General features: G+C 46.3%; 1 protein-coding gene across 1 annotated transcript in view; it reads left to right on the top strand.

Moving 5' to 3' along the window:
* The window catches only part of LOC136573203 (protein unc-13 homolog A-like), a 178,161-nt gene that overhangs the window by 123,752 nt on the left and 39,923 nt on the right, over positions 1-14,486 (top strand). The window contains exons 30-34 of the mRNA XM_066574475.1: positions 466-555; positions 1,100-1,177; positions 2,872-2,960; positions 4,491-4,643; positions 10,181-10,304. Of these exons, the coding sequence (XP_066430572.1) occupies positions 466-555; positions 1,100-1,177; positions 2,872-2,960; positions 4,491-4,643; positions 10,181-10,304 (534 nt within the window). The remainder of the gene's footprint in view (positions 1-465; positions 556-1,099; positions 1,178-2,871; positions 2,961-4,490; positions 4,644-10,180; positions 10,305-14,486) is intronic.

Raw genomic sequence — 14,486 nt, forward strand, 5'->3', positions numbered from 1 at the left:
AAACTGCTATATGGCTATTCTGATATGTAAAGTAATTACATCACCTCATCAGTGCACAACACCTTTGGGTTCAGGTCAACCAGCTGACCCCCCACTCTTGCCTCCTCCACAAACAGCTGATTTTTCTGGGGGGAGCCACAGCCAGCCTGACATTTCCCTGCAACAGCCACTAGGGGGAGAATGTACCGTAGTATTATAGGACAGGGGCTGCTCTTACTGAGTGGCTCTGTGTTCTGGGACTTAGAGGGAGTCTCGAGTGCTCGTAAGTCCCAATAGGTCGTATGAACAGGGGTTGCCATCTTGGCCCGACTCATTAAGGATGAATGCAACTTGTATTGTGAAATCTGCTGATGGATCTTCATTAAACTTGTAAAATCAACCACCTTCCTGCTTCCAGTTGTCATTCTTCTCTCCTGTGAATTAGCATCTTTTAACCAGACTTCTGTGCACTCTGCTTCCATCTAGACAATCAGTAATGTCCTCCTCCAGTACGCAGAGATAATCTCCAAAGACTTTGCTTCACATTGCTCCAAAGAGAAGAAAGAAGAGAAAGTGGTAAGCTGTCATTGCACCATACAAACCGATGAACCGTAAAGGCCGCTGACTAAACCAGGCCCTGCATGTTACATAGTTAGCCAATGTGTTCGATGTAAGACCTTCTAACCAATATTGTATGTGCTAAAGCTAGAAGTATGATGGGCTGAGCCTTCACTGTGGGGACCAAGTTATCATCAAGACTTTTTTAACCCTTTGCAATCCAATTTTGTATTCAGAGTTTCCTAGGGGTTTTTCTCTTTCTGCCGTTATACAATAGCACCATCTGCTGGCTAGAGCCAGTACTGCGGTATGGGACATGCTGGAGAGGCCCCCGACAACAGAGCAGCCAGTAATATACAGTAAGAATACCCTGCCGGACAGAGGCTGTACAGCCTTCAATCAGAATGTCTTTAGACGTCAGACAGTGGATTGGAAAGGGTTAATACTGTGTTCATAGAACCCCCCAAACTAACTGTTAGCAGCACATTTAGACTTTTCATCATGCTGAATGTGCGCCGAACTGCTGATGAGTGTGTTCTAATCAGTCTTTGTATCGTTACAGCCATGTATATTAATGAATAACATCCAACAACTTCGGGTCCAACTAGAGAAAATGTTTGAAGCAATGGGCGGGAAAGAAGTGAGTACTCCATAACCTGTCCCTCTGCCCAGACTAATGGCTATTGGTTTCCATAGTCTGAGGATGCTATTACACCAGTGTCACCTGCCGCAGGTAAGGCTCTTGTTTTACCACTCTATCCCAGGCTGCACCTAGAAATGCTGGTGAAACAATGGTAACTCCAGGTGGAGCCTGCCAACTAGTGGTAAGCTGTGGGCGTTACACATGGAAGGTAACACTCATGTAATATCACCCTAATTAGACTTGAAGATGAGATATAAACAACATTACAGTGAATGGCCAGTGTATTAGAGACACCCGTCCTGCAGGGCGTTGGACCTTCTTTGGCCTTTACAACAGCAGCGGTTCCTTCTAGCATTAAGTCCACCAGATGTTGGAATGGCTCTGCAGGAAGGACCGCTAATGGGAAGGGTTCATTGATGCTGCTTGTGCCATGTTATCACTCCTATTCGCACGGTGAGACAGACGTCTGCCTTCATCTGACCAGGCGAGGTTTTTCTAGTACTCCGTCATCCGGTTTTGCGTTCTTCTGCCCAGTGGAATCTCGCTTTTCTGTTTGTCTTGGACAGCGATGGCGCTCAGACTGGTCATCTGTTATTATAGCCCATCCGTGATAAGCAATGACGGGTTGTGCGCTCAGATCTGCTAGTTGGGGCACCTGGGTTGGATTTGGCTGGTATTGGCTTGACTGTACAACGCCTTCCCGACTCCATCCGTTGCGAAAAAGTTATATCCAGAGAGTTGTTCTCAATCGCATAATTCGCAGTACGCTCTCTTGGTCCACAAAGGGGTATTCTGGTTCCAACAAGTTATCCTCCACAGAATAGGGGATAGCTAGCTGATTGGTGGGGGTCCGACTGCTGGGACCCCCACTGATCACCAAAACAGGGGCCAGGTCAGTCCACGAATGATGGAAGCTCAGGTCGGGCAGTGCGGGAAGTGCAGGATGGGCAGGCGAACTGCCCTCCATTTATTTCAATGAGATCACTGAAGATTAGTCAAACACTCAGGAATCTTCAGCGCTCTCATTTGCATGAATGGCGCGCAGTGCGCCTGCCCGACCTGCGCTTCCCGCACTGCCCGACCTGCGCTTCCCGCACTGCCCGACCTGCGCTTCCCGCACTGCCCGACCTGCTGCGCTTGCCGCACTGCCCGACCTGCTGCGCTTGCCGCACTGCCCGACCTGCTGCGCTTGCCGCACTGCCCGACCTGCTGCGCTTGCCGCACTGCCCGACCTGCTGCGCTTGCCGCACTGCCCGACCTGCTGCGCTTGCCGCACTGCCCGACCTGCTGCGCTTGCCGCACTGCCCGACCTGCTGGGCTTGCCGCACTGCCCGACCTGCTGCGCTTGCCGCACTGCCCGACCTGCTGCGCTTCCCGCACTGCCCGACCTGCTGCGCTTGCCGCACTGCCCGACCTGCTGCGCTTGCCGCACTGCCCGACCTGCTGCGCTTGCCGCACTGCCCGACCTGCTGCGCTTGCCGCACTGCCCGACCTGCTGCGCTTGCCGCACTGCCCGACCTGCTGTGCTTCCCGCACTGCCCGAACTGCACTTCCATCATTCAGGGTCTGACTCGGCCCCCGTTCTCATGATTCCTGCAGGTACCAGGGTCGGACCCCCACCCATCAGCTAGTTATCTTCTCGCCCCTTGAAGTTTCGCCCATCACCATATTTTTCTATGTTAAATCCTTAGCTGGATCCAGAAACAAGTGACATTCTCAAGGAGTTGCAGGTGAAGCTCAACAACGTGCTGGATGAACTCAGCAGAGTGTTTGCCACGAGGTAAGTCACTATACTGCATCTTTTGTACACGGGTTTCTGCAGTTTTAACCCCTTAGTGACCACCAACATGCCTATTTTACGGTAGTCACTAAAGTGCTTTAAACCTGCGCAGACATCTTTTTAAGGCGGTGGCTTAGTCGGCTACTGACAGCCAGGAATGGAGAAACCTTAGATCCTGGAAGTTTAACCCCTTATATGCCACAATCAATGGTAACTGCAGCATGTAAGCAGATGAAAGTGGCGGAGACCTTCTGTCACCCGCAATGTGATTGCAAGGTACCAATGGGTTCCTATGGCAGCCGGAGCCTGACAAAGGCGCCTCCATGTCTGCCATGTATCTCAGCCTATGGTAGGCTGTTGTCCTAGACTTAGTAGCATGCACTTCATAAGTAATGCAGTGCACTATCCAAGTGATCGAGTGATGACATCTTCAATGGTGTCTAAAATAGTGTCAATGAAGTTCAAGAAAGTTTAATCTAAAGAAAAAAATTCCAGTTAGAAAAAAAGCAAACCTAGATTCCCCTCACAGCCCATTTTAAACGGGTAAAATACCAAAAATAAATTAAAAAAACAAACGCATAATCGGTATTACCGCATTCATAACGACCCGACAATGAAAACATCCTGTTATTTATCACACCGGGCGAACGCTGTGAAAACAACTTTTAAAAAACTCTTGTCTGAATTGCTGTTTTTATTTTGTTCCCCTCCCAGAAGATGTAATAAAAAGCAGCAGCGATACAGATGGACTCGTTTTTCTTTAAAAATGTGTTTTTATTGTTCTAAAGTTGTAATAAATTAACATGTCTCCATAAAGTCGGCATCGCAGGAATCTTGCTGATCCCCGTAAGGAAGTTCTCAGCTGATCTTTACCAAACGGTGAACGCTGTAAAAGCAAAAGTCAAACACAATGGTGGCATTTCTGGACATTTTTCCCATCCGACCCCCCCCCCCCCCCCCCAAAATGTGATAATAGTTCTCCAACATGTTATATGGACCCCAGAGCGCCGGCGTCAAAATATACAACTCGTCTGAAAACAAGAAGGCCTGTCAACAAGTGATGGTTCTCGCGATGACATGATGAAAACTGCCAGAAAATAGGCCGGTCTCTAAAGGGTTAATATAGTTTGATCAAATGTGAACTTAAAAACTCTTTAGGGGTGCATGCACACAGGTGATCGAGATTCTGGGGTGCAACTCGCATCGGACCCCAATCAGACAGCCGTCTGTGTGCAGGAGAGCGGACATTGGCATGGGCTATGCTCTTCTGCGCACCGGACAGGATGGGACCGATGCATTGTTTCTCCTCCAGCTATTCATCCATACGCCATGTGCATGCACCCATATAGATGAATGGGGCGGCTGCTGGCCACTTCTGGGACCAGTTCGTCAGGCTGCATATTATCCGTGTGCGGCGGGCGCCCTCAGGAGTAACGGACAACCGGTTTTGCATCTTCCATGATCCAAACGCTCATTCTGTTTTCTGTCTTCCAATTTGACTAATATGTTTTATTTTATTTTTTTTTTCAGTTTTCAGCCTCACATAGAGGAGTGCGTGAAGCAAATGGGAGACATCCTGAGTCAGGTCAAAGGGACTGGAAATGTACCTGCCAGTAACTGCAGCAGCGTGGCTCAAGATGCTGACAATGTTTTACAGCCCATTCTGGATCCACTGGACAGCAAGTAAGAAGGGCATTTATATACTTAGAAGGGTTGGCCTTAAAGGGGTGGTCCCACTTCTTGCAAGCTGACCGCTCTGTATAGTACGCAGTAACCCATGTGGTACTGCAGGCTATTGCAGTGAGTCCTATTGCAGTGAGTGGGACTCAGCTTGCAGTACTAACCCAGACCACTGCACAATGTACGGAGCTGTCTGCTTCCTGCAGCAAAACAGCTAGAAGTAAGACAACCCTTTTAAATATAAATATGAAACCGGAGGGAGGGAGGAGGCCGATGTGGTTCACCTGAACCGGAAATACAGACAAAGTTAATAAATCTATATAGTATTATAGATATTCACAATGGAGTCCATTGGGTGCAAAGTGTCCAGTTCCTTAATTCATCTTGATTAATGTTCACATAGAACCACAAGGTGATCGCCGCCCCGTCTGGATGGAGGAATCCCCTCAATCACCTGTAACTTAGGTTGTTCTATTTCAGGATTATATGAGATAAAATGATGGGAAAATGAAAGGTGGTCTGAATAGTACATTTATGTTTGGACATGCGTTCCCTGATCCTCTGTGATGCCCAACCCACATGGACATTTAGTTAGATATGTAATACAGCTAATGTCACAGGTGAAGTGGCCATTAATATTATCCCGCTTTCCCCTATGTGAATGTGTGAAGGCTGGGCCTCTCTGAAGATTATGGCGCTGGGCCCAATTCAAACAGCCTCTGATGGTGGATTGTACTGGCTGTTTGGGTGGTCCAATGTTTGAATGAACCAAGTTGTCCCGTAAATTACAGCCCCTACACTAGGACATAGGGGGAAGATGAGGAAACAAAGTGGGGAATCCTCTGCTAAGTATTTGTAAATGTAAGGGGCACCGACTAAAGGTAGAAGCACAGGGGATGCATTGGTTAAACTCATCCCTTGGTCTCTTCTCAAGCAGTCTTTCCCATGGAATCCCTGCGAGTGTCTTCCTATGTTTTTGGAGGACTGAATCAGGAAACCCCCTTTCCTTGAATCTTGCTTGCATGTCATCAAAGTGTATTTCCGTGGTAGCTGGGTTTGGAAACTATACTCTGGTGTATATTACGAGAGCGGGACTTTATGAGTCCAAGAGGGTGGAAGCTACAAAAGTGTGAGAGGCTGTTCTGTCTGTAGCTTTCATCTGCAAATCAATGGTTATCTGACCGTTGTTGACTTCTACAATGACATCCAGAAATGTGGCTCTGGCAGGATCTACCGACATAGTGAAATAGATAGAAGGATATGCGTGGTTCCGTGCTTGGTGGAGGCTCTCCAAACTAGGCCGTCCAGAAGAAATTAGAAGTAGTGGCAGCATAAACTGGAGTAAATATTAAAAAAGCAACCTTTTTATTTCTCCATAGTCTTTATAAAGTGGTAGGCTACGTTTCGGCCCATAATGAGCCTTTATCATGCTTTTGATTTCTTCTGGGCTGCATGAGGTTGTTTGGCTCTGACCTACTATAGTGGCGGGCATCTGCCTTCCACCTCAGCCTGAGGAGGTATATCTTGTGAGTGCTGCTGTATACCTTCTCTGTATCCAAACTAGGCAGATCAAAAGAACATCCTGAGTGTGGCGTAAACGCAACCAATAATGGTCATTACACGTGGGGACGGGTACACAAATCGCTCATCAAGCATTCATGAACAATGTAGCTGAGTAGTTGGGCCATTGTTACCCATGGCCGTCCCAGAGGTCTGTAAGTAAAAAGGATCTTAAAAGAGAAAGTAATTCTTAGAGGGAATTTATTATCTCACTATTCATTCATTCCTACCTAGAGGGTGAATACCCCTGGAGCATGATGGGGCAGGTTCCGCAGCTGAAATCCCTTCATTATGTGGTATATTGGTGTGAAAGCTTCTGATGTCCATGGTAACCAAGATACAGTCACCGAGACACCTGTCAAGAACATGCAATTTATTGGTGAAGTCAATAGTATTCAGCCAGAATGATCGTCTTGTGTGGGCAACAACCGCAGAGGGAGGAAAAAGTGAATCCGTGACCGAAATGTGGTTATTAAATATGTTATAAGAATTTAAATTTAACCCTTACCTTAAGGTGTACTAAGTTTGTTAGTGTTGGTGTGACGCAGCGAGCGCGGACCCACGGTGTCACTGACTGGTTTGACTTTGGGTAGCTGCAAGAGGTCCTTGGTCTTCACCCTTTAGTCACTTTTTAGAGGGATCTGCTCCTTGCTGCAGGCAACCTCTTGGGCATTACTTCATACTCATTTCTAGTATTAGTGTTAAGTGGGATTGTCATCAGTAAGGGAAACCAAGCAATCTTGTAGATATCATACCTTTTAATGCCTAACAAAAATACATGATTTTACAGCAAGCTTTCGGGACACCAATGAATGAAACTAGTTTGGATGGCACATAATTATAACATACAGATGCAGGGGGGGGGGGGGGCACTCGTCTTGATCTAAATAAATGTTCACACAGGAATTTGAGACTTAAAAAAAACACAAGACCGTCTGAGCAGAGAGACAAACACTAAATCAGTCCACTGAGCTGAGGAATGCGACAGTTTTATGATATCTCTTATCACTAATGCGCATATAAGAAGATGGACATACTACCTCAGTGGCACCACTTATTGGATAGAAACCTTCTTACAATCAACTTCTGAATTTTTATGAGAAAAACAATAAACAAAAAATGATTGGGAAGAGGACCCCCATCTTGACCTCCTTCAGACCTTTAATATTCCCCACTTATGCAAGAATCCCGGGCTGAGGTTCATTCTATTCTTGAGGGTGTCAAAGATGGCCATAGACTTATACTCTCAAATTCTTTTGTGACTTGAAGTTGCCCTTCGGTATGATAACTCTCATCTCCTCGATGCTGTGTCCCTGACCACAAAAATGTTTTGCCATAAGTAATTTTCGTCTTTTCCTCTCAAATTGAATGGTGATGAGATCTCATCCTCGCTCTCAGGTTTTGTCCTGTTTCCCTGACAAAAAAACCCCCAACAGGATATTTACTGCACCGGATCAGGTACACAACATTGGACGTAGAACATGTGAATGTCCCAGGGATCTTGTAATACCCCTGTGTATTGGGGATCCGTATCCTGTCCACGGTTAGTATATGTGAGCAAGTCTTGCAGTTCCTCACATTACAGGAATAAGTTTCTTTTTGTGTGTCTGAGGGTAACATTTTTGCTACAGGACTTCTGAGGGACTGCAGAACCACCTCATCCACGTCTTCTACAGCAACAAGGAAAAGGCCCGTGTGGAGATACAAACTTTAAGGAACACACTAACAGAGGACTTGAAACTGAAAATGCAACACTATTACACAACACTGTCAACCAGAACAAACTGTCAACCATAAGTCCCCTCCCAGATGGCACAATCCTGGCCACCATGGATTTGGAGTCCTTATACTCCAACATCCCACACAAACATGGACTGACTGACTGCCAAGCGCACCTTGAGGCCAATGGGGTCGCCTTTGAATCCATGTTACAACTCACAAGTTTCATCCTCACACACAATTATTTCTCCTTTGGCAAAAAGATATTCCTGCAACTCACGGGGACTGCCATGGGCAGTAAAATACCACCGCAATATGCCAACCTTTTCATGGGAAAACTTCCTGGCCTCCTGCCCCCAAAAAACATTGGCCTACTTCGACTACATTGATGACATCATAATCATCTGGACCAACACGGAACAAGAACTAATAAAATTCAATGAGAGATTCAATGCATTCCACCCACCATAAACCTGACATTAAGCTACTCGTATACAGAAATCAACTTTTTGGACACCACCATAAAAATTTTGAACAACTCAATACAAACATCCCTGTACCGAAAACCAATTGATCGATCTACATACCTCAGATGGGACAGTTGCCATCCTAAACACATCAAAAAGTCCATTGTCTACAGTTAGGCCATTAGATACAACCGGATCTGCTCCGGCATTTTGAAATCAGGGCTACCATCCCACCTCAATTGATGACAAAATCACCAGAGCCACCAGGATACCCAGAAATCAACTAGTCCTATACAAGGAGAAAGAAAAAAATGGTCATGTACCTCTAATAGTGACCTACAAATCACAGCTATAGGTAGTAAGGAAGACTGCAAAGAAACTCCATCATACCCTACACAAGGATGACCGTCTGACCGCCATATTCCCGGACCCTCCCCTTCTGTGTTACAAGCAACCTCCAAATTTGAGGAATTTTATAATCAGGAGTGCATTGCGCTCAGACACACAAAAAGGAACTTATCCCTGTAATGTAAGGAGCTGTAAGACCTGCAGACCTGTACGGACCGTGGACAGGATACAGATCCCCAACACACAGCAGGACCACAAGATCCCGGGGACATTCACATGTTCAACATCTGATGTTGTGTACCTGATCCAGTGCAGTAAATGTCTTGTTGGGGGGCTTTATATCGGCGAAGCAGGACAAAAACTAAAAGTGTGGATGAGATCTCATCGCCACACAACTGGAGAGCAAAAGACGGAATTATCTGTGGCAAAACATTTTTGTGGTCACGGACATAGCATTCAGCAGATGAGAGTTATCATACTGAAGGACAACTTCAAGTCACAGTGTCACAGAAGAATTTGGGAATATAAGTCTATGGCCATGTTTGACACCCTCAAGAATAGAATGAACCTCAGCCCGGGATTCTTGCATTGGGGAATATGAAAGGTCTGAAAGAGGTCAAGACGGGGGTCCTCTTCGCAATCATTTTTTTTGCTTATTGTTTTTCTCATAAAAATTCAGAAATTGATTGTAAGAAGGTTTCTATCCAATAGGTGGTGCATTAGAGATAAGAGACATCATTAAACTGTCGCATTCCTCAGCTCAGTGGACTGATTTAGTGTTTGTCTCTCTGCTCAGACTGTCTTGTGTTTTTCTAAGCCTCAAATTTCTGTGTGTGAACATTTATTTAGATTAAGACGAGTGCCCCCTCCCCCCTCTGCATTTGTATGTTGTAATTATGTGCAATCAAAACTAGTTTCATTCATTAGCCTGATGAAGGGGGCGATGTCACGAAAGCTCGCTGTAACAGCATGCATTTTTGTTAGCCATTAAAAGGTCTCATATCTACAAGATGACTTGGGGAAAAATCCACTTACAGTCCTCTTAACCTACCACGAAAAAGGAGTGTAAGACATAGGATTTAGCCACTGGGCATGTAAAACATCAATAACTTGAATGTACTTTTAGGGATCACCCCGTAATAAAGGAAAAGCAGATGCCCACATCTGTTACATTGCCCGGCTACCCAAGATACATGGACACACTGAACGAATGTGCTGTGCGCCAACAGGCAGTGTGATCTACAGAGATCTGCTCTTATGGGCTTTAGCAGTAAACCGATCATATTACAAACACTGAAGACAAGGAGCGTATGTAATAATTAGTATTGATGATAAGCTCATTAGCCCTCATGTTCTATATAAGTAACCACATTCCTTATTACTATATCTAGGTGTATATTGATCTACATACTGTATAACATTTCTACTTCTGCTATTTTTCTTCAGCCTTACTCTTTTTGCAAAAATTTGTGAGAAGACTGTCTTGAAACGTGTTTTGAAGGAACTTTGGAAACTTGTAATGAACACTATGGAGAAAACTATTGTATTACCACCACTGACAGACCAAACGGTAAGTCTATACAGACTAGATCCTAGCAGGGTTCACAACTGAAACTAGAACAAGGCTCTGGGTGAGTGGGGATATGTCCCTGGTGTCGATGCTCACTATGCATTGTGGAGCAGAACCTACCAGGCAGCACATATGGAATCTTCATTTCACAGACTTCTCCTAAGAACGTATTCTATCCAGTATTACACAACAGTGGACCCACTGGCTTAATGGATTGTTGGCCATGGTGGCCTGTTCCAGAACATGCTGCTGAGAGGAGTCTTGTTCTTTGGTATGGCAGAATGCCCCTCATGCCGAAGTCTGAGAACATTTCCTGCTCAGCAAAGTTGTTTAAAGAAATAACACAATAAATAGAACGATAGGATAAAATAAATGTACGCCATAATGTTTCAAATATCCTGCAAACATCTAATAAAGGAGTATTCGAGATGGGAACGGCCAGGCCAATGCTGCGGCCAACTGTGGCTTGGGTTGTAGAAACAACCAAACTGGTTGGTCTATGCTGTTACCATAACGCCTGTAAAGTTGCAAAGTGAATCTGAATGAGGGGACGGGACCCCTATTCTGGAAATGGGTGCGGGTCCCAAAGGTGAGGCCCATATCCATCAGACATTTATGGCATGTCCGTAAGATATGCCATAAATGTACGAGATGGGAAAACTCCATTAAATACATCAAGTACGGGAGCCGACAGTCACAGCCACCTATCAGTAGGGGCAACCGGCTCACTTACATGACCACTAAGCATAAAACCACACCAAGAAGACGTGACCCGTGATTGGATGTCCTTATCTTTCTTCCTTCTGTTTTTTCTGATGTCACAAATTCAGAACTTCAAAAACAAAACAGAGAAGCCCCGTGTAACGCCACGCGCTCCTACAGGCCCCCACGGACAGCATTCTCTCCCGAGTCACTGTTTTCGGCAGGCATGTCTCTCCTCTGATGGCCACATGCGCCTCCTGACTTACTCTTAAAGGCACAGTGCTCATTTACTGCACCGGTTTTCAATTGTGTTCCAGGCTTTTTAAGGATCTATCCCCATGTCTTCTTGTTTGAGCAATTTGGTTGATGAGGTTCTTGATCTCTGTGCAGGTTTGCTATTCATGTTTTGTCTGTTACTGCCCCGGCTTGCTTCTGACCACGTCTTCTTGTTTGCTGCCTGTCCTGACCTTCTGCCTGACTAACTTCAATTACTGCCTGCTGCATTGGTACTACAAATTGTTATCTTCTGCCCATTTATGTGCCAACTGTTGCTAACAGAGACTCTGGGGGTAGAAACCAATTTGTGATGGTTAGGGGTGAAGAATTTACAGTCCCTTAAGCTCTACTTCCTGATTTAGTTCTAGCAACCAGGTGGACCCCTGTCTCTTTTGGCCTCGTCTCAGTTTGCTAAGGGCATAGACCTCACTGCCTAATGTCTGTGGAATGGCAACAGCACCAAAATCGCAAAGACCAGTTGTTGGAGGGCTCCAGAACATCTGAACTCATTTAGTCACCACCAGCAAAACTACTACCTTCACAAGCAGCCCTCATCTTCATTAGCTTACCCCCCCTTTCTATGATGAGGACCCAACCCTACTATTCACATTGAAGTCCTGACTCACCATTTCTCCTTCAGTAGAGCTAAGGTAGCTTTCATCATGTCTCAGTGTCTGGTGAAGCTCTGGCTTTGGCCTCTCAGCTTTGGCAATGGAATGATCTGGTAATGGGCAATGTTATGTGCGTCCTCTCACAACTCGTAACTCAGGTGCAACCACCTGGGGTTGATCTATTTCAGCCAGTTAATCTTGCACACTCCTTCCACTCAGGCTGCCAATTGAGCACAGATCACACCCCAACACAATCCGTACACCCTACCCTCTCACTGACACCACCCTTGGAGAAGGCCAAGGGACCTGCATACACATACTCACACTGTCCCCCAACAATCAAAGGGTTAACACCCCCGAAGGCTTAGGTTCAGAGCCATAATGTCAAATTTTTAGACTATAATACAAAAAAAGATTAAAAAAAATAAATAAAATGGCATACAATAAACGCAAAATAGTAATGAAACTAAAAAGGGAGAAATACAGAAAGCTGAAACTTACAGCCGTTCTTAGGGCCCATTTACACACATATACTGACCTCATAAGGATGGAGGCCGCGGAGTCAACACCAAGCGGGGACTGGACTGTCAGCTCAGGTCATGAACAAGCGCTTAGGACTCTGCAACAAGGCTTTGTGTACCTTTATTCAAATGTAAAGCAGCTGTGAAACCCAGAGCTCCAAGTACCTCTCCTTAACCCTTTCCAATCCACCGTCTGACCTCTGAAGACATTATGATTTAAGGCTGTACAGCTCTGATGTTGGAAGACGTCTGTCGAGGTTCTCTTACTGTATATTGCCAGCCTCTCTGCTGTCGGAGCCTATCCAACGTGTCACCTCATGCAGTACTGGCTTTAGCCAGCAGATAGCGCTGTTGTATAATGGCAGAAAAAGAGTAAGCCCCCTAGGAAAACCAGGATACAGATTGGATTGGAAAGGGTTAAAGTAGCATTCTGGCGATTCAAAGTGACAAATGGGCTTCATTAGGTGATAACATGTCAGTTTACAATATAATATTATAACTTGTCTTCACGGCTGCAGAGATACAGCTTTACCTGTGGTCTCCCCTCCGCTTAGTTCTCCATTGGTACCCAGTGGTTACAACCTGTGCGCCATTGTTTTACTGGTCAGGCGTGGCCACTGCATTCAAATTCAGTTCTTACAGTCCTGAAAGCGCGCCCAGTAACTAGAAGTAGGGCATTGTGGGAGATGTAGTATCCACTCCCATTTTAAATAGTAATGTGGAAATCTGACGCTGGCTGGAAAGTAGCGGTGGCGCAGATCGCCAAAAATTGTACTAGAGTTCAATTCGATGATTTAGAGGGACGTTAAGGAAATTTTGAACATTTTGCCCATTCTGCAGAACGCCCCGTTACCTGAACCCCCGCTGTCACTGAGCTCTTGGGGAGTCATTCACACAAAAGGCCATTTATTGTGGCCTTCAGCGCTGCGGATGTTCTCTCAATGTGCTCAATGAAAGAAAAGAACGCTCCAACGTGCGATTAGTTTAGGTAGGTTGTGTTTGTCTGTAAGAAATGCCAAAGCGTGATCCTAAGGCCTCCCTCACACGGGGCCTTTTATATGCCTTTTCAGCCCAGCGCTAAATGCTGCACAAGACTCCCATTCATTTCCATGGTGCTGCTCACACAGGCCTCCCAACGCTGCGCTTTGACAGCGATGCATGTTCTATTTTTGGCCGTTTTCAGCCCTGCGTCGCCCATTGAAATGAATGGGCAGCGGTTTTAGCACTGCTGAAAACGCGGCAACACTTGGTGCTGCATTTTTGACAGCGTTAACCGCTCGCCGATTTTCGGGGTGAGGGCTTGCAATAGAAGTCCTACCCGAAAATCAGTCCCAGCTAGGCGAGGTAGAAAAAAAGAAAGTAATACTCACCTAGCCGCTGCAGTCCGGGTCGCGGCCGCTGGTCTCTGCCGCTGATCCGGGCATCTCCAAAACTCCAAAGTCTATTGCTGGAGGGCAGGTTTGAGAACCCCGCCTCCGGCAATAGAGTGCTGTGATTGGTTATCGGCACGCTCGATGCCCAATCACAGCCCTTCATTGACTGTCAGCCAATCAGCGCCGGCAAGCTCTGATTGGCTGAGACAGTCAATGAAGGGCTGTGATTGGGCATCGAGCAAGCACCGACAACCAATCACAGCACTCTATTGCCGGAGGCCGGGTTCTCAAACCTGGCCTCCGGCAATAGACTTGGGAGTGCCGAGAAAGCCCGGATCAGCGGCAGAGACCAGCGGCCCGGATCAGCGGCAGAGACCAGCGGCCCGGATCAGTGGCAGAGACCAGCGGCCGAGACCAGCGGCCGCAACCCGGACTGCAGCGGCTAGGTGAGTATTACTTTTTTTTTTCTTTTCAGCATTCTTGGCTGCGTTTTCAGCCTAGCTAAAAACGCAGTCAAAACGCTGGCATGAAGTATGCCAGCGCTGCTGAAACGGGGCGGAATCTGCAGTAACGCAGCGTTGCAAAAAACGCTGCGTTTCTGCAAACGCCCTGTGTGAGGGAGGCCTAAGGGTGAATGCCTGCGTACGGATTTATACCACGTTTCCCGTGACGGAAATCCGCAGCTATTAGGTTCTATTA

The sequence above is a fragment of the Eleutherodactylus coqui genome, chromosome 7 (genome assembly GCF_035609145.1).
Source record: "Eleutherodactylus coqui strain aEleCoq1 chromosome 7, aEleCoq1.hap1, whole genome shotgun sequence".
In the NCBI taxonomy this organism is placed as follows: Eukaryota; Metazoa; Chordata; class Amphibia; order Anura; family Eleutherodactylidae; genus Eleutherodactylus; species Eleutherodactylus coqui.